We start from the raw sequence: 25,720 nt of genomic DNA, 5'->3' as shown, positions 1-25,720 counted from the left end.
TTCTTTTATTTTAATATTCTAACATATGACCTACTTTTGTTTTCAAAGGGGGAGCTGATCTGTACACAACAAATTTTCTCCATATACAACAATTGGTGCTTTAAAATGCTGTATTGTACAACTATATAATACATGAATTGTTATGTATGACAAAAAGCTATTGTGTACGAATCACTTCCCTTTAAAAAGTAGTGATTATGATAAGTATCATGCGGGTCCATGATAGTATTGATGGTCTTAATGCATCCAGTTTATTAATTACTTACCGACACTACCAATCTAAATGTCATTTTTTATTATATATATTTTTGCAAACTTTAAAATTGTAAACTATAGAGGAATGTTATATATTTTTTACAATTTTATTTTATCATAAACTTTAATGTAATATTTTATAGATATAATACTTATACTTAATATAAAAAAAAAAAAAAAAATCAAACGATAAAGAAATAAATAATGAAGGAAAATAAAATCATTTATCTGAAGCATTTTTTAGTAATTAATGTTTAGATAATACACATTATAAACCTAACATATATGTTTGGATTCCAAGACAAGAGCTTTGCACCCTAAGATATCTGTAAGAAAATAAAGTTGTATTGTTTATGAAATGAACAACAAACTCCTGGGCATGCATTTAGTTGCAAACCAGACACCCACAAAAATAAAGCTAAACCCGGAGAAGAGAAGAGAAGAGAAGAGAAGAGAAGAGAAGCAGTCCATGGCATCTGGCTTGTCTTGCTTGCTACCCGCTGATTTTGTTCCATGTAGCAGCCTCTTCCTTTTCCTTTGGACAGATACACATCTTCCGCACCACCCCTCTAAATTCCCTGCATTCATTTTTATTTTCACCCATTGGTTACTTATTATCTTCAATAATAAGCATTAAAATCAAACCCCACCCATTTTTCACATATAAATCTATACATCTAAACTCTTAACATTAACTAAAAAAAAAAATACTTACGACCACGAGACATCACCAAGCAGCTTTTTGTTGGCATCTCCATCTCCATTATTATTATATGTGACAATCCATCCGCTAGAGCCGCTGACCAACCCTCCTTGAAACCCAAACATCCTGTCAAGCTCCCACATAAGCCCTCCATACCCACTAAAACGTGATACCTCCACGCATCTTCCAACAAAACTTCCATGCTTCAACACCTTAATTAATTAAATATTTATTTATTTACACCATATTCACAGTAACCTTAACAAAAACCAAATACTTACCTTTATGTAACTAGGGCTGGATTGTTGGTTTGGAGGATGTGTGTTGCTAGTGCTAGTGCTATGCCCCCCCATATCCACTCCAAAAACCCTGCATTTTTTATCTTCCCTGGGAATACTCACTTCTCGCATTCTGATTCCTTCACCTTGCATTCCCAACTCTTTATCTTTATTATTATAACCTGCACCAACCCAAAAATGGCTTTTATTTATTGGTAAATATTTGAAAACAACAACTTTGCTTTACTTACCAATCATGGATCTCTTTTGCGGTTGCCCATCAGAAACAACCGCCTGAATGCTCCACGGGGAAACCCTCTTAGGAGGAACATCTCCAGAGGCCGTGCCATCCCACCAAACCTGCAACACATTTTCTAATTATTTACTATTTTACCCTTTGGGGTCTCCAAAAAAATAGCTATTACTACCTTCAAGCACTGCCATTCAGACCCAGGCCACCTACTAGGATCAACATCTTCCTTTCCAATTATGGTCCCTGAAAACCTGCCAACACCATTCGAATTTAATTAATAATAAAATCTTATTGATTCTTAGTTATGCCCCCCCCCCCCCCCCCCCCCCAAAAAAAAAAAAAAAAATACCAACTTTTTCAGGTTAAACTCCGGCTCCTCTCCTCCTTCATCTAAAACCATCTCAACCCTCGTTTCCGGTGAAAAGTTAACTTTAAGCGATTCCATGAAATGGTTATAGGCAACTATAAATCCTGAGGGACTGATCCTGCAATAATCCAAAGATTCAGTAACAGTTTGAATCGGGCAAAGAGATGAAAGAGAAGCTTACCGAGGATGGTAATATACTGTGAATTCGGTTCTTGTGTTGATTGCTTCAAGGGCTGTGAGTAATATGCCATGCTGCATATTAACGCATGATAAATCTGTTGACAATTTGTTCAGTCTCACTGCCCGCTGAACCCCGACATAAAGACAGTTTTGCCCTCTGTCACTCACAACAAAATGCAAAGTTATACTATATTTTTATATATACAACACATACAATTAATACAAGGTAGTGAGATAGAACTAGAAAGAGAACCTTAAGAAAATGCAGGTGTCTCCTACCACAAGCCTCTTTGCACTCACAAATTTACCCCAACCAGTAGTTAGTATATGTCGCTTTGGTACACCTGTAAATGAAAATTATCCAAAAAAAAAAAAAATGAAAACAAAATCATACTGCTTTACTGGTAATGCTCATTAATTGTGAGATCAACTATAAATGGTTTTGATTTTCATGGAATTTTATGAAAAGGTATTCATTACCACGACAGATGTGGTGAAAGTTCCATATTTTCCCATGAAGATCTTTTGCAAATAGTTCTTGAGATGGCGCATCGTGACTCATGTCCTACAACAAGAACAAGGTGACAATGTTGACCATATAAATAAATAATATAAACTTTGAAAATTTATAAAATTTTACAGCAAATCAACATTAAATACCAGAGGTGGAAAGGTTTGATCAACATGTTTCTTGTGTAGGTTGCATCCCCCTTGTTTGATTACATCAGAAGGAGTTAATTTCTTCCGGAAAGAAGTTGCAGGAATCTTTTGAGGAACACTTCTAAAGGCTGATCCTTTAGGTTCTTCACACTATAAAATCATTTGAAAAAAATTAAACCATTCAATCTTAAAAGTCAGATCCTACCTTTTTCCGGTTAAAGAAAAAAATCATAACATATCCTTACATCTGGAATCAAAGTGATCTGAGCAAACACTTCATCGGTATCAACTTCTGCCTGAAAATTACAACTGCAAATTAAGAAAATTAAGTGGCTAAAAATATTGCTACAGATGAACATTTGACATTACCTTTAACTGAACACAGACAACCTTGCAAAGAATCTTTGAAGGTAACCCATAGGATGGTATATCACTCATGCCTTCCTGCTTCATATACACCTCAACCTAATACCAATTCATAAATCATAAAATCAAAAAAAAAAAACATTTTAAACTAGTTACAAATAATAAAATATGTCATTTTACGCCATCTGGTTTGGGAATTGGGATATAAGAGTTGCAAGACTTTGAAGTTGTAAGATAACATATTAATTAACTCAAAATAATCCAACTAGATGTGTTTATAATTAGTCAAATACGAATTAAATGAAGCAATTAATGTGGATTGCATATAAACAAACCTGCTGAAGGTGGCCTTGAGGGAAGTAGAAGACCTTATCGCCAACACGGGGAACTTTCACAGAGAGGCCAGCACATTCTTGCCATAGCTGAGTATGCAGATCAACCTGATCATTGCCTACAAGTAAAAAAAAACATAAATAAATTAATCCTATCAACAAATTGATGCTAATTCAAACACATAAACAGATATGAAATCCTGAAATTTACTTGAGGAAGCCATCTTTCTTGATGCTAGAAAAAAGAAAAGCAGAAAAAGAATACAAATGGTAGAGGAAAAAAGCTTCACCACCACAATGCTGCTTCTGTTCTTCTACTATTATGCACCTTATATAACACACTACAAACTTTACTCTCATAAATTGTGCAAAAATACTAACTTTACTCTCATAAAATGTGCAACCATTTTTATGTTGGATGTCATTTATTAGTTATAAAGTCGTGATATTTAGCGAACACACGCAAGCTGACAAACATAATTATCACGCGTTCCTTCCTAAGAAGTCCACTTTAAATTTGTTATCAATTCAGATAAAACTTTGTTCAACATCTCATGAAAAAAGAGTAGAACATTTTATGTATCATAGCTGGTTGTCAGTAATTTAAAAGCATATTTCATTTCCAAATGAATGAGGCAATTTTACACCAAAAGTTTCTTTGAATATATATATATATATATATATATATATATATATATATATATATATATATATATATATATATATATATATATATATATATATATATATATATATGTTTACAGAATCAATATCGGATTACTCGAATCCACATTTCAACAAAAGCGCTTTTGTCGTTATGTTCATAACTATATTACAATTTAATGTGGTTGCTACAAGAAAATTAATACAAAAATAAATAAATAACAAAAAATCACCATACTTTCATGACTTTTTACCATTATCTCTTCAGCCCAAGAGAAGAAATTATTGTTGTTGATGTTGCACAGCAGAAACAAGAGATTGTGAGGAAACCACTCAGAAGAGCAAGCCCAAGAAACCTGCATAAACTTCAAAAGTAAAGATACATGTTGTATTTTATCTGTAGGTGTCTTAAAAAAAATGTGAGTTGAATTTTGAATTGCCTTCAGCCATTGCCATTCTGGTTGAGACCTCATAGCTTGTGAAACAGAGGATCTCTAAGCTTGACTTGACATGATTTGAAACCAAGCTTATAGAAATTGGAATCAAGAGATGATCATCACTTCAGGCCTGCTGTGGGGAGTTAAAGAGCATCAAAATTATTTCTATTCTGGTGGCAATCTATCATCACTAACAACATGAACCACTGAACAATGGTAACATGTTACGTATATGAGATATCTGAATTTAATTGCTGATGTATAAGAAATCAGCATCAAAGGCTTCAAATAGAAGAAAAAATCCAGCAGGAAAAAGAAGAGGAAGTGAGGAGCTATATGCAGATCCTAATCCTCTCTGTATCCATTTCACCTAGACAAGGGTTCTTCAAGAATGTTTCTTTTTTGATGAGAAAAATGAATATAATCAACACACCTTACAATGGAGAACATCCTGCACTGCACTCTGCACACCACTACCAAAAATTGTACTACATATACTTCATAGGTATGGGAATCATAAAATACTCCAACATCAATAATTTTAATTGTACTACATACACAAGGAACACACCCACTACCAAAAATTGGGTTGATTTATAAGTTTTTGCTATAACAGATAAAAAGAAAGTTACTACTGAGCGGAATCAAGAGATCACATACTCCATGAAGAAACCCTCTCGAAAGAACAATTCAAGTCCAGAAAACCTGCACCATTTCCAAATTAAACATACAGATGGTATTTTGTCTGAAATACTTTTTAGGAGAATTTTGAATTACCTTCATCCCTTGCCATTCTGATTGATGATCGATCTTTCCAGAGAGACTTCTGTAGTTACTCTTGAAAAGATGAGACAGATTTAAGCGGAGTTAAGAATGTTGGTCAAACATACGCAAGCTTTTTGGAGTAGATTTATGGGATAGTAACACAACTGTACACCCTCACTTGGAATGTTAAATTCTCTAGGTGTTGAAGCATGGAATTACTCACCCGCTCAAATTATTGGGTGTAATGGAACATTGATCAACCAATAAAACATATATAGATGGAGATGGAAACACGATTTCTCTTGTGAAGCTATCACGTATATCTACTCCAAAAGCTTATATATCTAAACCATCTGATGTGCCTTCTCGGACTCCTTGACCTTGCAAGCCCCTGCCACAATCAGGGCCATGTTGCAGTCTAACTGCTCACTGAACCCCGATATGAAATTCATTCTGCCCTCCTCTGTCACAAAAAAATGTATCGTCAATGTTTATGCAAATAAGAAGCACATACTCATATATTTGGTAGTTGAATAACAAAACACCCGTGTCTCCATACTCATATATGTATCAAGTATTTCATCGGCGGTGTTAATTTTGAGATTTATGCACCAAAATGTGGCTTTTTATGTGATGGGGATGGAGTTTATCTATCTTCTATATTAAAACCCAAGTTAAGACCAACAGAAAATGACCTGGCCAATGTTCAAAGGCCTAATTTTGGGCTTTAAGCGGATCAAAACTTTGAAATTTATGATAGTTAATGTTATAAACCATTATTTTTTATTCGGATTTGGGATCGATAATAATAAAATAAAAGGTTTATAAATGGCGGAGTTAAATTTTCTTTTTTATTATGTATATGTTTTTTTGTGAATATATTTAAGATATAAAGTTAATTTTTCTAGATATTTTAGATACAAATTTTTTAATAAAATTTTTATAATCAATTTTTTTTACTAAATGTTTTTCAATTAGGAAAATGACCGCATGGGTTGGAGATGCTTTTTCAAAGTCTTTAGATTGGATCAGATTGAATTTTCTTTGCCATATACTCATGAGATTCAATCTCCATGGTTCCATATATTATGTATACTGCCATCAATTTTACATAGTTTTTTTTTAATAAGTAAAAGACTAAGAAAATAAATGAACACTACCTTTTCCATTTAAAATCCTAAATTAGGCATGATAAGTATCTCATTTTTATTGAAATAATACGTAAACATATCTCCATATATTCTTTGATACATATCTCGTCTTCAGATCCGATTGTTTATTTGTTTCTTCAAGAACTCAAAGCAAAAATCTTTATAGATGAAGTTGATTGCATCCAGGTGATCATCTGAAACATCTTGTTACATTGTGTACCTAGCAAAAGGATGAAGTCAGTAAACAATTTGAATCATTTTGACTCTCTTAGTCGCATCCATGTTAAGTTTATTTTTCCTCATTTTTAACATATATTTCCATCCAATGTTCGACCTTGTTAACTTGTAATAGAGATGCTTATTTACTTGAGGATTAGATGTAATGAAAATTAGGAAAGTATCATCTATTTTACCTCCACAGCCTCTTTGTTCTCCAACTGATCCAACACCCATTTATCCTTGTGAAATGTTACAATGATATTCTTATTCTGCCACCTCTCCTTAACAACTATGATCATTCCATAAGGATCTCTACAATAAGATTAAGCATGTAGGGTTGATCAGACAAATTGGAATCTTTCTTAAACACCATTCAATAGATAATATATATATATATATATATATATATATATATATATATATATAAAATAACCAGATTCTAACCTAGCTGACAGTTTCCATGTGATGAAACTTGAACACGTTTATCTCTCTTTTTGTTTTATCCAGTAGTGACTCCCATTTTTACTACCTAAACATTTTACTTTTACAACAGTTTCCTCTTTACTCTTGATGTTCTACTCCATTATTGTCATGGATCTTAAAACCTCCAACCAACTTCATCCTATTTAAAACAACAATGAATCCATCCAATAAACCAATACAAAATATGGTCTTGAAATCATAGATTACAGGTAAAGTGAAGATAAGAAAATAGAATAATCGAGGTAGTAATTTCATCGAATACGTGGTGGGTGGCGATCACAACTTCATCCTTAAAAGCATAATTATGATACCAAAAATCCATGGGTGCAATTTTTGGAATCAAGCAATCATCATGTTGTCCATAACTTTACACACCTATATGGTTTACAAAATCAAGAAAGAAACATAACTGGGATTCAAAAAAAAACCCGAAAATGAAATCATATTGACAAATGCAGAGTGTTATCGGGATTGTTTTGGATGTCGATTTGTAGAAGAAGCAGAAGCCCTAAAATTAAGAGCGATGAGGTGGTTTGGTGATACCTTTTTTTGTTGAAATCCGAAATTAGTGATGATATATCTGAAATTCGCAAGCCGACCCTGAAATCCGTATCAAATTCATTGAAACCTACAAAAGATAGGCACTGAAATAGAAGATAGCAGAGGTTTTTTTGGTTGCAAACCTTTAGGGAACAGAAATAGGCGAAAGATCTAATGAAAGTCGCGTGGTTTCAGGGATTTTTGACGCTTCATTCATTGAATCGGTTCCCACTTATGGAAAGAGAAGGCTAAGAAGAAGTATGAAGTTTTGTAGAGAACATCGGTCTCGTAATCGATATTCCTTCAATCGTAGGGTTGGGATATTTGTGGTTTATGGATTGTATGTGAATTGTGAAAGAGAGAGCGTAGCAGGGACAATAGTCGATGATTGGAAGATATGGACGATGGCGTTTTCACGTAGCAGCCTCAGATGCAGTCAAACCCAAGTCAAACCTTATGAGGAAATTAAAAGTATGTGGCGAAAATCAAATCAATGAACGAAAGGGACTAAAAATCAAAACAGATGAAGTTCATGTGGCCAATATCAAAAGTCCAAAAGAATCATGTTCCTAGAGTCCATGTGCTTTAATATATATATATATATATATATATATATATATATATATATATATATATATATATATATATATATATATATATATATATATATATATATATATATATATATATATATATAATTGGCAAAATAGCTAATCAATTTATTTTTTACTGTAACATTGTAGATCTTAAATAATCTTTTAACAATTTTAATTTAGAAAAACTTTTTTTCATGAATAGTTAAAATAATCTTATAGGCAACATATGTATTTGAAAAAGAACTAAACTTTGTAATTATTAATAACTATATGACATTGTAATGTATAATATTTCTTAAAAGTTTTAGTTCATGAAATAAATCTAAACCATCAATATCTAAGCTATCATCATGTTTTAATGATTTTCAAGATTTAAATAATGTTCTTTTAAAGTATTTTCATCAAATAATTTTAATTTTTTTATACTAAATAGAAAACCAAAAATATTTTTGAACTCATTAAATTGCTCAAATCTACTTTTAAGTGAAGTGATAATTTTATCTACTATATATAAAAAGTAATCAAATTTAAATAATGGAAGTTGAGTTTTAATAGTTTTATTAGCAACATTTTCACCATATCGTTTATCTCTTTGAATGATATGTGTTTCACAAAATTCTGGTTTTACTTTCATTTCTAAAGCCAATTCGTTTGCATAATCCAAAGCCTTTTCAAATCTGTTTTCTCTATATTGTTCAAAGAAACACAAAAGTTCATTTAGTTGATCTATAACATCATTGATACACATATCATTTGATTGCAAGATTTTGCAAACAGTGCTAATAGCAAACAAAACATCATACCAAATAATCATTCCTAATAAAAATTCATAGTTTTCAAGTTCATATGTAGCTAAACATTTAGCCTTACTTTTAATTTTTGGATATCCATAATTTTTGGATAATTGTAAAAGTGCATTTATTAATTGTGATGCTTGAAATCTAATTGTTTTTACACTTTCTATCCTACTTTCCCAACAAGTTTGTGATAATGATTTACGTGTTATGTTTGATATATTATCTTGTAATATTTTCCACCTTTGAGTTGATGAAGCAAATATTGAATATATACGTTGTATAACTCCAAAAAATTCACTGGCTTTATCATACGAATTAGCCATATCACAAATTACTAAATTTAAACTATGATAACCACAAGGAGTGTGAATGATCTAAGGTTAATATCTAATAATCTTTTCTATAGAACTTGATGTTTTCCTTTCATATTTGATCAATTGTCATAACCTTGACCCCTAACATCAGTTATATCTAGTCCTATATTTTTAATTTCATCAATTATAGCATCATATAAGCCTTTACCGGTTGTATTATCCACAATTAAAAATTCTAGAAAGTACTCCTTAACTTCTATAGTCGTTGTTGAAAGATATTAACATCGTAAGATAATTGACATTTGTTCCTATGACTTGTATCAGGAGTACAATCAAGTATTATTGAAAAGTATTTAGCTTCTTTTACTTTTTTAATAATTTACTTTTAACTTCTTCTCCTAATAAACTAATAAGTTCATTTTGCATATTGTATCCAAGATAATGATTATGAATTTCTTTGTCATTAATTCGCCTAATATGTTTTGGCATAATAAGATCAAATTTTGCAATCATTTCAATTATAGTTAAAAAATTATCATTGTTTTCTTCATAAATCTTTTCATTTGTTCCACGAAATGCTAAATTATTTTTTTCCTAAAGTTTTTTACTACAACAATGATTCTTATTAACAAATTTTTCCAATGTTCTTTTTGTTTATTTATTTGTTCTTGGATTTGCTTTTCAATTGTTTTATTATTTGCTAATCTAGTTTGTAAGTCAATCCCCGACCTCATATTAAGAATGTGTCTGTTACTTGCTTTATGTCTTTTTAGTACTACAAAGTAGTGTTCCAATCATTGTTACCTTTATGTGCTAATGAACATGTAGATGTATTGACATTAAATAATTTACAAAAAAAAAAAAAAAAAAAAAAAAAAAAAAAAAAAAAAAAACTCTATTTATATCTATGGAACAAACCAACCATGTTCTTTTGTATTTTTCTCCATTTGGTATTTTTTGCATATAAAAAGATGTACTAAAGTTTCTTAAATGTTAATCTTTTGGAAATTTAAAATCATAAATCTTAATAAGACCTTTTTGTTGGATTTAGTGTTTAAGCCCATAACTATAATTGGTATGTACTTCACCCGAGAGTAGCATGGTCCATTTGGATTGCATGGCACCGGAACAATTTGTAAGGATGGACTTTTGAGAATAGGATATTTGTGATTTATTAATATATTATAAGTTCTAATATATTAATATAAAATCATATTATTTAATTAGTATTGATCAAGAATTAATTTGGAATTAATTTTATGATCAAAAGAGACTAATTAAATAAATGGGGATTGATTGTGTAAATCATTCATTCTTATAAAGTGAGCTTATGGTCCATTATTCTTTATGTTGAGCTAAACCCATGTGGTGACCCATGGATACTCCATGGAGGTTAAACTCATGAAGCATGAGGAATGTGGAAAGTCATGCATATTAGGGTTTGCATGGTGTAACCCTAGTTGTGTCACACTATATAAGGAACCTCATGGCTACCAAAATCAGCACCTAAGTGAGCTTAGAAGAGTGCTAGCCGATTTTTGTGAAGCAAGGAACCCTCTCTCAAGTCCTCCATTGTTGGTGGTGTTGTGTGAAGCATTTGAGGCATCACACTTAGGGTGCTAGGCTCTTAAAGGTCCAAGGAATCAAGCTACAAGAAAAGGTATGTCATTCAACTAGATTTTTTGTATTGTATATACTCTATAATATGCTAGTTAGGATGATGCCTTGGAAAATTGAAAATTTTCATGTATAATAGAGAAAACATAGATCCAATGTATCTAGGGTTGCATGTACACCATAGGAGTGTTAGTGATGAGACTAAAAGAACTTTGAGATCGATTAGATTCTTAACAAGCAAACCAAGAATGTAAATTAAATGAGAACACAAGAATGAATCAAACAGATGTCGAATGATTAATAATCCACAACCTCGGAAGAGCTCTAAGAAGAACTGCTACTGTAGAGGTTGCGTTAGGGTTATAATACAATGAAAGAAATTGTCAAAAAGGTATCCAATATGATGCATGCATGCACCATTTATATTCTAGCCCTAATAAACAAAACACGGCTGGACAGGCCCAGTATCGTGACTATAATGGACTAACTTAATAAGCGTAATGGCGCAATATTCAATACCTAACATTCTCCCCCGTTGCGTCTTTGAAGGGAGAGATCACTGCTGCAATGTAAGAGTTATCTTCTTTACCGTTTTAAACAGCTTCAGTATGATAACAAGAATAGTGCGACGAAAGTTGATGTACCATCGAAGCATGTCATTGAAGTTTTTCTTTGAAGCATTATTATTGAACTTACATCTGTTGATAATGTCCAAAATATGTTCAATGCAAACCGTAGAGAACAGATGTTTGTCAGGCAAAGCGAACAGGCACTTTAATAGAGGATTACATCCTTTAGTGAACATCATCGTCCAATGTTCGGTGTCAATCTGGCCCATACGCATGTTATTCAAATCATTCGCCTTTCCGATTGGTTTTACAGTGGACTTACGTCTTAAAGCATTGGCAACTTCCTGATCGAATTTTGCTACTCCGTGTATGTACGACACCAACATTCGCTTGATATGAGCAAGAATGAGTTCGTATTTCTACTGATTAGTCAACAAGTAGCTCGTCAACACAATCCAGTTATGAGGATTGAGATTCGGTAGTTCGGCAAGGGAAAACTCATGGACCGAATCTGTAGAACCATGAGTGACTCAAAAGTTCACATTGACGAAGTCCCCTGTGGTAACTGGCTTCAATACCTTGACAATGGTAATTTTATATGCACTCCAAGTCAGGTATTGAGGTTGTGAGAAGGCAAGATAATAATCAATCAATTCTCTATCAACCTTTGGATCCGGAGAGGGAAAAGAGGCAATCTGCTCAAAGCAATGAAAAATGAAAGCTCTCCTGGTAATTGGCATATCAAATTGTGAGTCTTTTGAGTTCTCCGGATCAAAGGAGATGGCCGGCTCCAGCCAAAGTGAACTTGGAGATTCGATAGATTTTTTTATCAACGTATCTAATGTCCACAAAGGAAACAAAGTTTTTTTTTGCTTTCCAGTGTGTTATTAGCCTCTTTCTGCTTTCGCTCCCTCTCTTCTTCTTCTTTTGCAATCCAAGCATTTTCATCAAGCTCTTGATCATGGGCCTTTCATTTCAATTTATCTTCCACTGATTCTTCTTCTTCTTCTTCTTCAAGACTCTTTTTCCCTTTGTCTAGCTTTCTTGAACCCAAAGCTTCATTACCCTTCGGTTCATTGGTGATCTTTGGTTTCGTCCCTGCTTTTACTGACTGATCTCCCCCTTATTCGGGAAGGACAGGGACCTCCGGAAAACCCTCAATCCTGTTTAACAAAGCAATCGTAGGATGAATTTTATCAGCAAGGTGCCTCCGGATGGTGATGGTCAGGATATGATCATGGGCTTCAAGAAGGTTGGATAGCAAGGAGTTGACATCACTCACACAACTTTTATACCGGCTCATTTTGACTTGAGATCATCAATCTCCTTTTGTGCGTGCTTGAGCTTCATTGATTGAGTGGTACGAAGTGCAAGTTTGTCCATGACTTTGCTCTCAACTGCTAAGTCTTCTTGGAATTTGAAAAGACTTGAAGAAATAGACTGCTGAAACTCGGAGTTGCTAACAGAGATATCAGCCCGAAGCTTCTCAAGGGACTCTCGTTCTTTTCGGAGTGAAGCATTCAGATTGTCAATAGCATCATTCATTTGAGAAGCATTCTTAGCAGCCGCTATGTGAATCTCGGTAATGAACGTATTCGTCTCAAAGATTAGTTTATCGAATTTTTCGGTCGTTTGGAGACAAGAGGAAGTAGAATCTTCAATGACTTTGTGGACTTTGGAAAGATTAGCTGCATGTTCTGTAACCAAGTTGTTAAGCATACCTTTCACTGCAACTTCAGAGTAAGCAGCGGTTGAGGATTGGGATGAAGAGGCGACCAGAGTATTAAGCTTCTCATTCAAGGCTTTGAGATGCCTTTTGGTAACTGGAGCATCACCATCATCATCATCACTCTGAACAGTGTAGGGGCTGTAATGAAAGGTATCATATTCAGCAGGGTGAGTTGGAGATAGTGGGAGTGAAGTAACTGGGGTATCAACACCTGAAGTTCTAGCCCCCGTATCAGATGCATGGACACGAACTGGAGATTCGACAGTAATGGTAGTGGTGGTTGTTTCTGTGAATACTGGTGGGAGTAATGGGTTAGAAGTAGGAGTTGAAGAGGAGGTTGGAGGAGGGCATGGAGCAATCGTGATTGGAATAATGGAATGAGGAGGAGAAGGAGGTTGAGATGGAACAGTATGAGAATTGATGGGGTTTAGGTTAAACAAATAAACTAGAAAAACAATTCCTAAGTTCACATGCAACCTACTTTGGATCTATGTTTTAACTATTGAACATATAACTTTGAATTGCAAAACAAGAACCCTAGAGGAGAAAGGCAATTTTTCAAAAATAACAAACTAGGGTTTAGGAGTTACATACCTTTCCATTGTTATAGCAAACAATTGACAATCCTCTTGATCTAGATTTTGATCTTCTTGGAAGCTTAGCACCACAAATGTAATGCCTCTAATGGAATCACACCCAAGAACTAGCAAGAAGGAAACTAGAAGGAGAGAGAGGGATGGAGTATGCAATTTTCAACCTAGGGTTTCTTCCAAGGTAGGAGTGACCGATTTTAGGAGCTGGGAGGCTCCTTATATAGCTAAGGGATTTGGGGTTTAGGGAAAACCGTAATGCTCCTTTGCTTAGGGCCTAAGCAAACCTAAGGGCCTTATTTAAAACCCCTTGGACAAAATCCTTAGGGTTTCCCCTATAGATTTCGTCCACCTCCTTCCAAGGAGGTTCTGGAGCCTTCCACTCAACTATCTGATAATTGCAAATTAGTCCCTGCACTTTATAATTAACACTTTTAACCCCAAAATTTATTTTGATTATTTTTGTTGTTAACTATTAATTAAACATAATGATTCTTAATTAATATATTAATCTTTTAACATATTAATAAATCATTTATATTAATTTATTAATCTCATAATAAATTAATATCTCTCATTTCATAATTTCATTGTTCGGTTGCTAGGTTTGAGGGCAACCCAAAAGGACTGTGCTGCTATCAATTCAAGTGCATACGTATTATAGTTATGGGCTTAGACACCTAATCCAACAATCTCCCACTTTGATAAGTTTGTAACTATAATTGCTAGTATGACTTCTAAATTTGACCAGCAAATTGTAGCTTCCAAAAGCTGTTGTCGAACTCTGACCCAGTCAGTTACATGTCCTAAGATAAGTGATCACATGACCCTTCATTCTACTAGATACCCCTAGACATAAGACATGGAATACAATCAATCTCTTTGTCCATAATCTATGTTTCCCGATTTCTGATTTGTGATGATATAGGACTTCTAATTGAACACATCAATTCAGTCCTAGCTGGGCCCAGCACAAAAGTCAGCACCATATCATCGAGGGGCCCACAGATATCGCTTTTCCCGTCAAGGAAAAAGGAACAAATAAAAATTGACCCATATGCTTGTATCTTTTACTCATCAAACCATACATGACAATACGTTTTATAACACCACGTTACTGATGCGTTTTCGTATCACCAATGTATAGCCGACTTGCAAATTAAAACTCATATATCTCTGTTTCAAGATCATAGATATTATCGTCTCAGTATTACTCGTGATGAATTCCATGAAGTAATACTCTGCACGTGGGTTTATCCAATACTCAAATCTCACTCTCTGAGTACTCATGAACATTGCAGCAATTCTATTGCTATGTCTATCCGTAACAGCCTGAATTCCAGGTTAGCTTTATGGCCCTTCTATTTTTGAGAGTTGGCATTTTAGTCCCTTGAAGTTGAAAAGATGATTTGGTGAGTACGCTGGGCGTAATGGGGCGTACGCCGCGCGTACTCATGCGCTTAATTTATACGCGTGTTCATCCGGGTACGCTGGGCGTACCCAAGGTTACGCCGGGCGTAACCAACCCAGATGTAAAACCCTAATTTGTGGCCTTGCACTGTAAAAGGAACATGTAGTCCCTTGCCCTAGCCACCATACACCCTTGAGAGAACCCTTGGAGAGGTGAGATTCGTGCTTTAGCTTGTGTGTGAGTTTTTGAGCTTGAAGTTGTCTTTTCAAGGTGAAGAAGGATAAGAGGGAGCCATTATTGGAGCTAGAAGTTGAAGAACAAGTGTAGATCTGAGTTCTACAGTGGTTGGAGATCCTTCCTGGGGTAAAAAGCTCAAAGATTTCCTTGTTCTTCATAAGTTTTGCTTGTTGGACCATTTTTAGGGTTTTTGGTTCAAAGTTGGAGACTTTATGTGCAAGGAGTCTCCATAAGCTTAGATCTGACCTTTTCTAGTGTAAAATGTGTTGATGAGTCATAAAAATCGAGTCTTGGACGTGGATCTTGTGGCATGCATGAGTTATAGTCTCATTATGGAAAGAGGAAAGGTGTTTTGAGCACAAAGTGACCTTTACAGCCATGCAAAGGCTTAAAGGTTCCAACTTTATGGTTTAAGACATATTAGAGGGGTTAGATCTGAAGTTTGGATGCAAGTCTTAACCGTTTAAGACCTGAATGTGTTGAACAAAGAAACTGGGCATTACGTTGGGCGTAATCCCAGTACGCGTCGCGTAAGGGGTTGCATACCCTGTTTCTGGGAGGCAAGAGTACGCCCCGCATACAGGAGCTGGTACCCCCCGCGTACTGCTTGCTGTTGACTTTTGTTGACTTTTAGGGTTTTAGTCAACATGTGGACTTTTGGTTCAGGGAGGGGTAAAATGGTCTTTTATCCTTTTGTGGAATTTTAGAAGGAATATAGTATAGCCTTGAGAGTCGTTAATGATTTAGAATGACTATTTGATGTGATTAGGCGAGGCTAGGTCGAGGTTACGGGATTCAGAAATATCGAGCACGAGAGACTTAGACATAATACGAGGTGAGTCTTCTCATTATACTGTACCTGGAAGGGTACCTATGTGTGATCGGAAGGTCTGGTATGCTATAAGATATATGCATTGTATGTTATAAGTTGCCTGTTTTGTATGCGATATGTATGCTATGCTTGATTTGGGCCGGAAGGCATTATGTTATGGGTCGGAAGGCATTATGATGTAGACCCGAAGGTCAGGGAGTTATGGACTGAAAGGTCGACACGGGTCAGGATGAAAGTTCCCTGAGACATATAGACCGGAAGGTCGTGGCCTGGAAGGGCGTATGTGTGTAAGTGGTATATTGGGGAACTCACTAAGCATTTATGCTTACAGTTGTTGTGTTATGTGTTTCAGGAACTAGTGAGGACCGTGGGAAGGTGCCAGCATGACTCGTACACACACACGCGCAGGCGGATTTGGATTTATTTGATCTTGGGATTTGACATGTTTTTTAAATATGATTATGATACATTGGATTTTTATGGTTTGATTTGGATGAAATTATATTTTTAAGAAATGAAAAAATTGTTTTGAAAAATTACGTTGTTACACTATCCTTAGACAATCTGCAATCCAATTCACTACTTACTTCCAAAAGTACGAACGACTGTAGAGTTTGAACAATCATATTATTCGGAAAGTAAAACATGCAAAATATGAAACACAATAATAAACAATTGACAATAGGCAGTAAACAAACTCATAAATAATACTTTATTATTTAATCACCAAAATTCAATTACATTTACTTTGTAACAAGTTTCTAAACTAGACTAATCTAACCACTAAAACTAATATCATCTTTCAGCCCTGTGCTTCGAGCATGCTGAATATGCTTAGCCCTACTCAGACCCTTTGTGAGGGGGTCTGCTGGGTTATCTTCAGATGTTACCCTCTTTACAACAAGATGGCCTTCTTCTACTCTATGTCTGATGAAATGGTACTTTCTGTCGATATGTCTAGTTTTACCATGGTCTCTGGGTTCCTTAGTTAAAGCAACCGCTCCCTCATTATTTGTAACATCCCAAAAATACAGGCCAAAAATTTCATTTTTAAATACGTCATTATAAAACCAACAGTGTAATAAAATATTTGTAATATCATATCATGTCAAAACCAAAGTAGAAATAATCAAACATATTATCATAAAACAATATCAGAGTGTAATCCCAAAGATCTCATGTGCGGAAAACGATAGTGTGATGCGTTGTGATCAAGCCGACTCCTTTCCTTTAAACACGAAGTACCTGAAACCAAAACTGAAAACCGTAAGCACGAAGCTTAGTGAGTTCCCCCATCATACCACATACCATACAATCATATAACATACATATACTGTCAGGCATATCTGGGTACCCGACCTACCCCTTCGATCCTCTCAACCGGATACTGCCTAGCATATTTGGGTGCTAGCATCCCCTTCGGTCCTCTCGACCGGATACTGCCTAGCATACCTGGGTGCTGGGCTCCCCTTCGGTCCTCTCGACCGGTAACTGGGGACTATTTCACCCCTAACACTACCACATAAAAGCATAGCATAAACACATAAGTCATATACTGCCTAGCATATCTGGGTGCTAGCCTACCCCTTCGGTCCTATCGACCGGTAAGTGGGGACTATTTCACCCCCTACTACTACCACATAATATCATATCACATATATCATAATCTGTCTAGCATAGTTGGGTACTAATCTACCCCTTCGGCCCTATTGACCGGTAACCGGGGACTATTTCACCCCCTACTACCACTATCACATAACATCATATCATGCTAGCACATAAACATAACAGGTAGTAGCAAACATAGACAATTATCACAAAGACAATCATCCAATAACAACTCCTACTGGTGGGCCGACATTGTGGTCGTAGACCCACCGCTACTAGAAGGTAACTCACCTCACACTGCTGAAGTCCCATAGACACAATCCCACACTTGCTGAAGTCCTGCAGATTCGACCCCAGCTACTGGCTGATAGATTCCCGAACGGTCAACACCAAAATAACACCCAATTAATAATTGGGTCCCAATACATAACCATAAACACTTACTTTGGATAATTACATTACCCCAAGCTTGGCTTATTCAAGCCCAAGGCCCAATCCGTAGGCCCAAAGTCAACTATGAGTCAAAGCCCATCATATGGCCCAATTTTCCAAATTGAGCCCAAGCATATACATGGTCTTATTCTAAGGTCCAACATCATATAATCATTAAAATCCAACTATGGTCCAACAATGGCTCAATTTTCCAAATTGGACCCAACCCCTTACATGGGACTTACCCTAAGCCCATTTAATTATTTTAGTCCATATAATTATTCTTGGATGGCCCATTAATAATCCAATCATCAAGGCCCAATAGAAAGACCCAACAATAAACCCAAGTGAAGTTAGGGTTTCACATAAAATGTCGATTAGGGTTAAGTTTCCTACTCCCATAAAGGAATTATTCCTCTAAGGACTTAATCCATTAAATCCATCATTCTTCAAAATAAGTCATATGGTGTGATTGTGCTTAATCACACAATTCCATTCCAATAGCCCAAATGTGGGTCTCTATAAGTCAAAGCCCATAATCCCAAATTAGAGTTTTCACATAAAATGATGATTAAGGTTCAATGTTTCTTTCTTAACCCATTAAGGACTTAATTCGTTAAGTCCATTATGCCTTACGCTAGTTTGTCAATGATCATTATTTAATATTCCACGTTATTAAATAATTCTCGTGTGTCCCGATTAATTCCCCGAATTAAGATTTATTGGCATTAGGGTTTTCCAACACAAATGCTAGTCCATTATTAATTTGTTGGACTTTTAGGTTATTTAGTGCTTTATTGGGCCTATTAAGCCCACTAGAATATCATTGAGCCCATTAGGGTTTCATTAGGATCCATTAAGTTTTATTGGGCCCATTTGAGCTACTTTGGCCCATTAGGGTTTCAAGCACCCTAAACGAATTAAACTCACAAAGTAAGCACACCGTCATCCGACACGGCGGTCGGTGGCGGCAAGAGGCGGCAGCCACCACCATACGGTGGTGGTTTGACTTTTCCTTCTCATTATTTTGACACTATTACAGTTACAAAGTAAAATATCCAATGCCACATACTCACACTAATGCTAACACACACCCAAAAACACGGTGGTTCATGGTGGCAGCCACCACCTCACGGAGGTGGCGGTGGTTGTTCTTGGTATTCCAACTAGACAAAGCACACACACATAAACTTCAGATTGCATCCAACACTCCAACCACCCACCTGGTGGCTCAAGGCGGTGGCAACAACACCAAAACGGCAGTAACAACAGCGGTTATGATGGTAGCCACCACCTCACGGTGGTGGCTGTGGTTTCTTCTTTGTCCCCAGCCAAGCAATCATACACACGCACTCGTAATCAAGAACTGGACACCGAATCACTCCCAACCCAGCCACTACGGTGGCATGTACCGATCGGAAACACCAACAACGGTGGTGTAAAACCACCGGCAGCCCCTGCCGACAAAAACTATTCCAAATCACAGAGAGAACGAAGAGAAACGAGTAGATGAGTGGGTACAATCATTACCAAGAACTTCGTATCCACACCCACGCCTTGCACAGTGGCGAACGTTGCTCGTTTCACCGGAGGAGGGCAGCGACAACCCGCTGCTGGCATCCTCGTGCTGCTCTTCGTCATTTGCACCAGCTTCGCCGTCGATCTTGGGTGCGGTGGACTCCAGCTTCAACGTCAAGGAGGCGGCGGTCGGACTCAACATGGCAGGTGGCGGCCGAGTTTGTCTTCATCAATGGTGGCGGCTAGTGAAGCATTAGGGTTAGGCGTGTTTAGAGAAAAACGGGAAGGAAGGGAATGACGGGTTTAAGTCCCGTGTTCCTTTCAAACTTTCATCCTTTTAACAAGTTTAGTCCCTCCCCACATAGCCTTTCTAACTTGAGTCTAATATTTACCCATTCTACCCTAGATTTGGAATACTTCTTCAAATTAAATCCGATAATTACCATCTAGACCCTCGGCATTAAAATCCTTTACACCTTAGGTACAAAATTTACCAAACAGCCTCCAATATCATAATTATGACATAATCAACCCTTCCACCTCATTTCCTTTTAAATTAAATCCAAACAGTTACCACAGAACCCTTATCTTCATAAATATTTACAAACTGAGTCCGGAACTCACACTTTTCATCCCTGACTTCTAAAACTGTGCTAATTAACTCCTTGGAACCAACACCCTGCATATATGATTATTTGTTTTAGGGCTACGAGTCATTCATTAATTTATTTATTTATTTAATGTATAAACAGGGGTTTACATTATCACAGAATAGTTCCATAGGTTCCTGGATGGTTGGAACAACTCCGAGATCCCCGATGAAGTTCCTCAACTAAGCTGCTTCTTTAGACGCTTCACTCGCTGCTATGTACTCTGATTCATAAGTAGAATCAACCACCGTATCTTGCTTGGAACTTTTCCAAGTAACCGCTCCTCCATTCAGTAGAAATACCCAACCATATTGAGAACGGAAGTTATCTCTATCTGTTTGAAAGTTGGCATCACTATAACCATCTATTCTCAAAGTATCATTTCCACCAAGTACAAGGACCTAGTCCTTCGTTCTTCGCAAATACTTTAGTATATTCTTTACTGCTATCCAATGAGCTTTGTCTGGGTTTCCCTGATAGTGACTGACCATGCTCAAAGCAAAGGGCACATCAGGGCGAGTACATGTCATAGCGTACATGATTGATCCGACAGCGGAAGCATAAGGTACACGACTCATGTCAGCTATTTCCTCATCTGTACTAGGGCATTGAGTCTTACTCAATTTTGTGTTGCTCTGGATAGGTAGCTCTCCCTTCTTGTAATTTTCCATACTAAACCTCTTTAGTACCTTATCCAAGTATGTGCTCTGACTAAGTCCAATTAGTCTCTTCTTTCTATCTCTCAATATCCTAATCCCAAGAATATAGGCGGCTTCTCCTAGGTCTTTCATGGAAAAACACTTGCCAAGCCAAGACTTAACTTCGTTCAAGGTTGGAATGTCGTTACCAATGAGTAATATGTCATCGACATATAACACCAGAAAAGTTACTATACTCCCACTAGCCTTGATATACACACAAAACTCATCTTCACTTCTAGAGAAACAAAACTCTTTGACTTTCTCATGGAAGCAAAGATTCCAGCTGCGAGATGCTTGTTTCAACCTATAAATGGATTTCTCAAGCTTACACACTCTATTGGAACTTTGCATCAACAAAACCCTCTGGATAATTCATGTAAACATCCTCAACTAACTTCCCGTTAAGGAAAGCAGTCTTGACATCCATCTGCCAGATTTCATAGTCATGAAAGGCAGCTATGGCGAGCAATATCCTGATAGATTTAATCTTGGCTACTGGAGAGAAAGTTTCATCATAGTCAACCCCTAGGATTTGTGTGAAACCTTTTGCAACCAGTCTAGCCTTGAATGTATGTACATTCCCATCCATCTCTGTCTTCTTCTTGAAGATCCATTTGCACCCAACTGTCTTACGACCCGGTGCATTATCAACCAAATTCCAAACTTGGTTGTTATACATGGACTTTATCTCGTTGTCCATTGCCTCTTTCCACTTGGAAGCCTCTGGACCCGCCATTGCTTCCTTATAAGAGACTGGTTCATCTAAATTCACTAGTGTCCTATCACTAATGAATGTGTCACCGTCTGAAGTAATATGAAAACCATACAACTCAGGTGGCACACTCACCCTAGTGGATCTTCGAAAAGGTAATGAATTATCAACTGGTTCAACATGAACTCTTTTCTCTAGTTGAGTGCTAGTGTCATCTAAGGTTCCTTCATTAGTTGACTCTCAAATCTCTTCAAGGTCAATCGTACTCCCACTGTCCTCTTTGAATATGATCTCTCTTTCTAGAAAGACTCCTCTTCGAGCTACAAACACCACGTTCTCACTAGGTCTGTAGAACAAATATCCAAAAGACTGTTTTAAGTAACCAATGAAAACACATTTCTCACTTCTTGCTTCTAGCTTGTCGTGAGTCTCTCATCTTACGAAAGCTTCACAACCCTAGACTTTAATATGCGCTAACGAGGGAACTTTCCCTATCCACATTTCGTGAGGTGTTTTGGCAACCTTCTTTGTTGGGACAAGATTTTGGATGTGGGCGGCAGTTTTCTAAAGCATAGCCCCAGAGATGAATTGGAAGTGGAGCACGACTCATTATAGAACGAACCATGTCTAACAAGGTTCGATTACGCCTTTCGGCCACAACATTTAACTGTGGTGTCCTAGGAGGAGTCAATTGTGAGACTATCCCACATTCATTTAGATAGTCGTTGAACTCAATGCTAAGATACTCTCCGCTTCTATCGGATCTAAGTATCTTTATTTTCCTGCCTAATTGATTTTTGACCTCATGTTTAAACTCTTTGAACTTTTCAAAGGTTTCTGACTTATGTTTGATTAAGTATACATAACCATACCTATTATAATCATCAGTGAAAGTCACATAAAATCAATTAGCATCGCTTGTGGTTGATCTGAAGGGTCCACAAACATCTGTATGTATGAGGTCCAACAAACCTTCACCTCTTTCACAAGACCTTGTGAATGGTGATTTTGTCATCTTTCCCAAAAGACAAGATTCACACACATCATCTGGTTTTGGGTCAAATGATTCCAACACTCCATCCTTTTGGAGTTGGACTATGCGTTTCTTATTAATGTGTCCAAGACGACAATGCCACAAGCATGCCTTGTCTACACTATTAGACAAGTCAATATTAAACATACTATTTCCTAAGCTATCAACACAAGTCACTGTTTCATACACACCATCACAAGGTAAATCTTCAAACACGAAAATACCATTCTTATAAACAGAAATTGAACAATTCAAATCATTAAAAGAATATTTAAAACCTTTTCTGAACAATGCATGAAATGAAATAATGTTTCTCGTCATCTCAGACGAATAGCAACAATTCAATAAATCTAATCTAACATCATTACTAAGCAAAAGTTGATAAACTCCGATCTTGGTCACTGGTGAAGACTTCTTGTTTCCCATGATCAAGTTTATCCTTCCTCACTCTATCTCCTCACTTTCCTTTAGCCCCTGCAAATCAGAACAGATGTGAAAACCACATCCTATATCAAGGACCCATGAACGAGAACATAATGAGTTATTAGAAGAAATAGTGTAAATACCTGTTGAAGACGGCTTCACTTTTCCATCTTTGATATCCTGCATATATTGTGGATAGGTTCTCTTCCAATGCCCTTTTTTATTGCAATAAAACCAAACAACTTCCTTTGGATCAGAAACATGGGGAATGGAAGCATTGGGCTTAACTTTTGGACCACCGCTAGATGACCCGACTTGGACCTTTGCCTTCCAGTTTTGCTTAGGAGGACCTTTCCTCTTTTTCCTCTTTCCTTGTCCAATAGATAGAACAGGAGCACTTGTAGGAATGGAGGCTCTACTTTTACCCTTCATCCCTGCTTCAGCAGTATGCAACAAGTTGTGCAATTGGGCCAGTGTCTGCTCAGTGTTGTTCAAATGGTAATTTAAGATAAACTTACCATAACAATCAGGCAATGAGTTCAAGACCATGTCAATGGCCAATTCCTCATCAAAATGAATGTTGAGCTTGACCAAACGCTCTATGTAGTGTTAGATTCTTTGCACATGAGATACAACCGACTCCCCCTCTTTCATCTTGCAAGCCATGAGTGAATTGACTACTTCAAACTTTTCTTGACGAGCTCGCTTATGGTAATTTTCCATAAGGTCCTTGTTCATCTCAAAAGGACAGTAGTCCTCATAGTACCTTTGCAGTTCTGGGGACATGGTTGCGACCATGATGCATGCCACTGTGGTAGCATCATCATAGTGCTTCTTGTAGGCAGCATACTCTTCGGGAGTGGCTTTAGACTCATCAAGTTCTTTGAGCTCCTTTTCAAGGACATATTCTTTATCCTCGAATCGAAGCACCATCTTGATGTTACGCATCCAATCGTTATAGTTAGAGCCATCCATAACGACTTTGGATAAAATGTTGAGTAAAGAGAAGTTGTGGTTGGAGGATGAAGCAGAAGAGTTTCCAGGAGTAGACATCTGAAAAGAAAGATAATTTAAGTTAGATTTCAAGACACCTCAATATAATAACCCAAAGATATCATATCAAGGTTAGGATCCAAATATGAAGATTTACAACTTAGAAATGGGATGCCGAGATCCAAGTGTAAATTTCATAAAGGTAGGTGAATGACGATTCACCAATTCCGCCATTATACAAAATAAACGAAGTGAAATTCCAAATTCTTTTTGAGATACATTGAAACTATTCAATGGCATGTTTTAATCTCGGATTATGCTCTTCTATTTGTGATTAGGATATCGATGATCACAAACAAGATGTGAATAACCATGCCAATGTGCTTGGTAACCTCATTGTCTTTATCATTAACTATTGATGTGCCGGTAAACCACACACGCTCCATCAAAATGATAATTATGAGATACCCATTACTACTCTTTATTAGTGCCTATTAGTGTGCTGGTAAACCACACACGCTCCACTAATGACCAATAAAGCATAATGTGCAATTTCATGGAGTAGCATACCTTTCATATTTTTCCTAAAGTAACTAGAGTTGGGATTTTGTAAAATAATGTTCTAGTACTTTCTTTAATAACATTATACTTTTAATGAGATGTAGTTGTCATATCAAATCCGTTCTGCTAACGACCCTCCACTAATCAAAGAAGCGGTGGGTGAGAGTGGACACCCATTAAACTCCCATTTTATAGGCAGTTTCCTTATACCCCCTTATAGACTAGCTTCGTGAATGAAGCATGCTAGCGATTTGACTGACCATATTCTTATACATATATAATATTTAACTTTTAATTATATATATATATATATATATATATATATATATATATATAAGGTGTGTTTTAAACTTTTTAAAACTTTGAGCTTTATATATATATATATATATATATATATATATATATATATATATATATATATATATATATATATATATATAAGGAGGGAGTATGCAATTTTTGGCCTAGGGTTTCTTCCAAGGTAGGAGTGACCGATTTTAGGAGGTGGGAGGCTCCTTATATAGCTGAGGGATCTAGGGTTTAGGGAAAACCCTAATGCTCCTTTGCTTAGGGCCTAAGCAGACCCAATGGCCTTATCTAAAACCCCTTGGATGACATCCTTAGGGTTTCCCCTATAGATTTCGTCCACCTCCTTCCAAGGAGGTTCTGGAGCCTTCCACTCAACTATCTGATAATTGCAAAATAGTATCTGCACTTTATAACTAAAACTTTTAACCCCAAAATT

The 25,720-nt window shown here is 36.3% G+C and overlaps 2 protein-coding genes and 1 long non-coding RNA gene across 9 annotated transcripts; all 3 read right to left on the bottom strand.

The window, feature by feature from the left end:
* Positions 1-460: 460 nt before the first annotated feature.
* LOC145014858 (auxin response factor 2A-like) lies at positions 461-8,092 on the bottom strand. 7 transcript variants are annotated; one of them, XM_078973295.1, is made up of 22 exons: positions 7,796-8,092; positions 7,656-7,712; positions 7,074-7,487; positions 6,824-6,941; positions 5,483-6,630; positions 5,272-5,331; positions 5,155-5,199; positions 4,498-4,627; positions 4,296-4,413; positions 3,398-3,513; positions 3,066-3,161; positions 2,942-2,992; positions 2,697-2,846; positions 2,517-2,601; positions 2,290-2,380; positions 2,038-2,193; positions 1,843-1,974; positions 1,665-1,740; positions 1,488-1,596; positions 1,240-1,418; positions 971-1,170; positions 461-833 (listed from the first exon to the last, which is right to left on the bottom strand). In XM_078973295.1, exons 8-22 carry the CDS (start codon positions 4,528-4,530, stop codon positions 749-751), a joined length of 1,677 nt encoding a protein of 558 aa, XP_078829421.1. In that variant the 5' UTR covers positions 4,531-4,627; positions 5,155-5,199; positions 5,272-5,331; positions 5,483-6,630; positions 6,824-6,941; positions 7,074-7,487; positions 7,656-7,712; positions 7,796-8,092; the 3' UTR covers positions 461-748. The 7 variants fall into 7 exon arrangements, with proteins under 7 accessions (XP_078829421.1, XP_078829420.1, XP_078829419.1 ...); XM_078973294.1 differs by having other exon boundaries at positions 4,498-4,624; positions 5,272-6,630; XM_078973293.1 differs by having other exon boundaries at positions 4,498-5,199; positions 5,272-5,722; positions 6,420-6,630.
* A 9,331-nt stretch (positions 8,093-17,423) lies between these two features.
* Positions 17,424-20,204, bottom strand: LOC145014277 (uncharacterized). The gene is made up of 2 exons (XR_013665476.1): positions 19,915-20,204; positions 17,424-19,841 (listed from the first exon to the last, which is right to left on the bottom strand). It is a non-coding gene; the product is annotated as an uncharacterized LOC145014277 (long non-coding RNA).
* Positions 20,205-20,734: 530 nt separating this feature from the next.
* LOC145014855 (uncharacterized) lies at positions 20,735-23,853 on the bottom strand. Its single transcript, XM_078973289.1, has 2 exons — positions 23,565-23,853; positions 20,735-20,886 (listed from the first exon to the last, which is right to left on the bottom strand). The coding sequence occupies exons 1-2, from the start codon at positions 23,851-23,853 to the stop codon at positions 20,735-20,737; spliced, it is 441 nt and encodes a 146-aa protein (XP_078829415.1).
* Positions 23,854-25,720: the final 1,867 nt, after the last annotated feature.

Source organism: Lactuca saligna, chromosome 9 (genome assembly GCF_052625555.1).
Source record: "Lactuca saligna cultivar CGN05327 chromosome 9, ASM5262555v1, whole genome shotgun sequence".
Classification (NCBI taxonomy): Eukaryota; Viridiplantae; Streptophyta; class Magnoliopsida; order Asterales; family Asteraceae; genus Lactuca; species Lactuca saligna.
This window is presented reverse-complemented; position numbering and strand designations above follow the sequence as displayed.

Coding starts and splice junctions, on each gene's coding strand:
- LOC145014858 (XM_078973294.1), bottom strand. CDS start 4,530: ATGAGGTCTCAACCAGAATGGCAATGGCTGAAG. Junction 3,514..4,295: donor AATGGTAAAAAGTCATGAAA/GTATGGTGATTT, acceptor TTTTACTTGTAG/GCAATGATCAGGTTGATCTG. Junction 1,597..1,664: donor CTGAATGGCAGTGCTTGAAG/GTAGTAATAGCT, acceptor AATGTGTTGCAG/GTTTGGTGGGATGGCACGGC.
- LOC145014855 (XM_078973289.1), bottom strand. CDS start 23,853: ATGAAGGGTAAAAGTAGAGCCTCCATTCCTACAAGTGCTCCTGTTCTA. Junction 20,887..23,564: donor AGTGAAGCCGTCTTCAACAG/GTATTTACACTA, acceptor ACTTTCAAACAG/ATAGAGATAACTTCCGTTCT.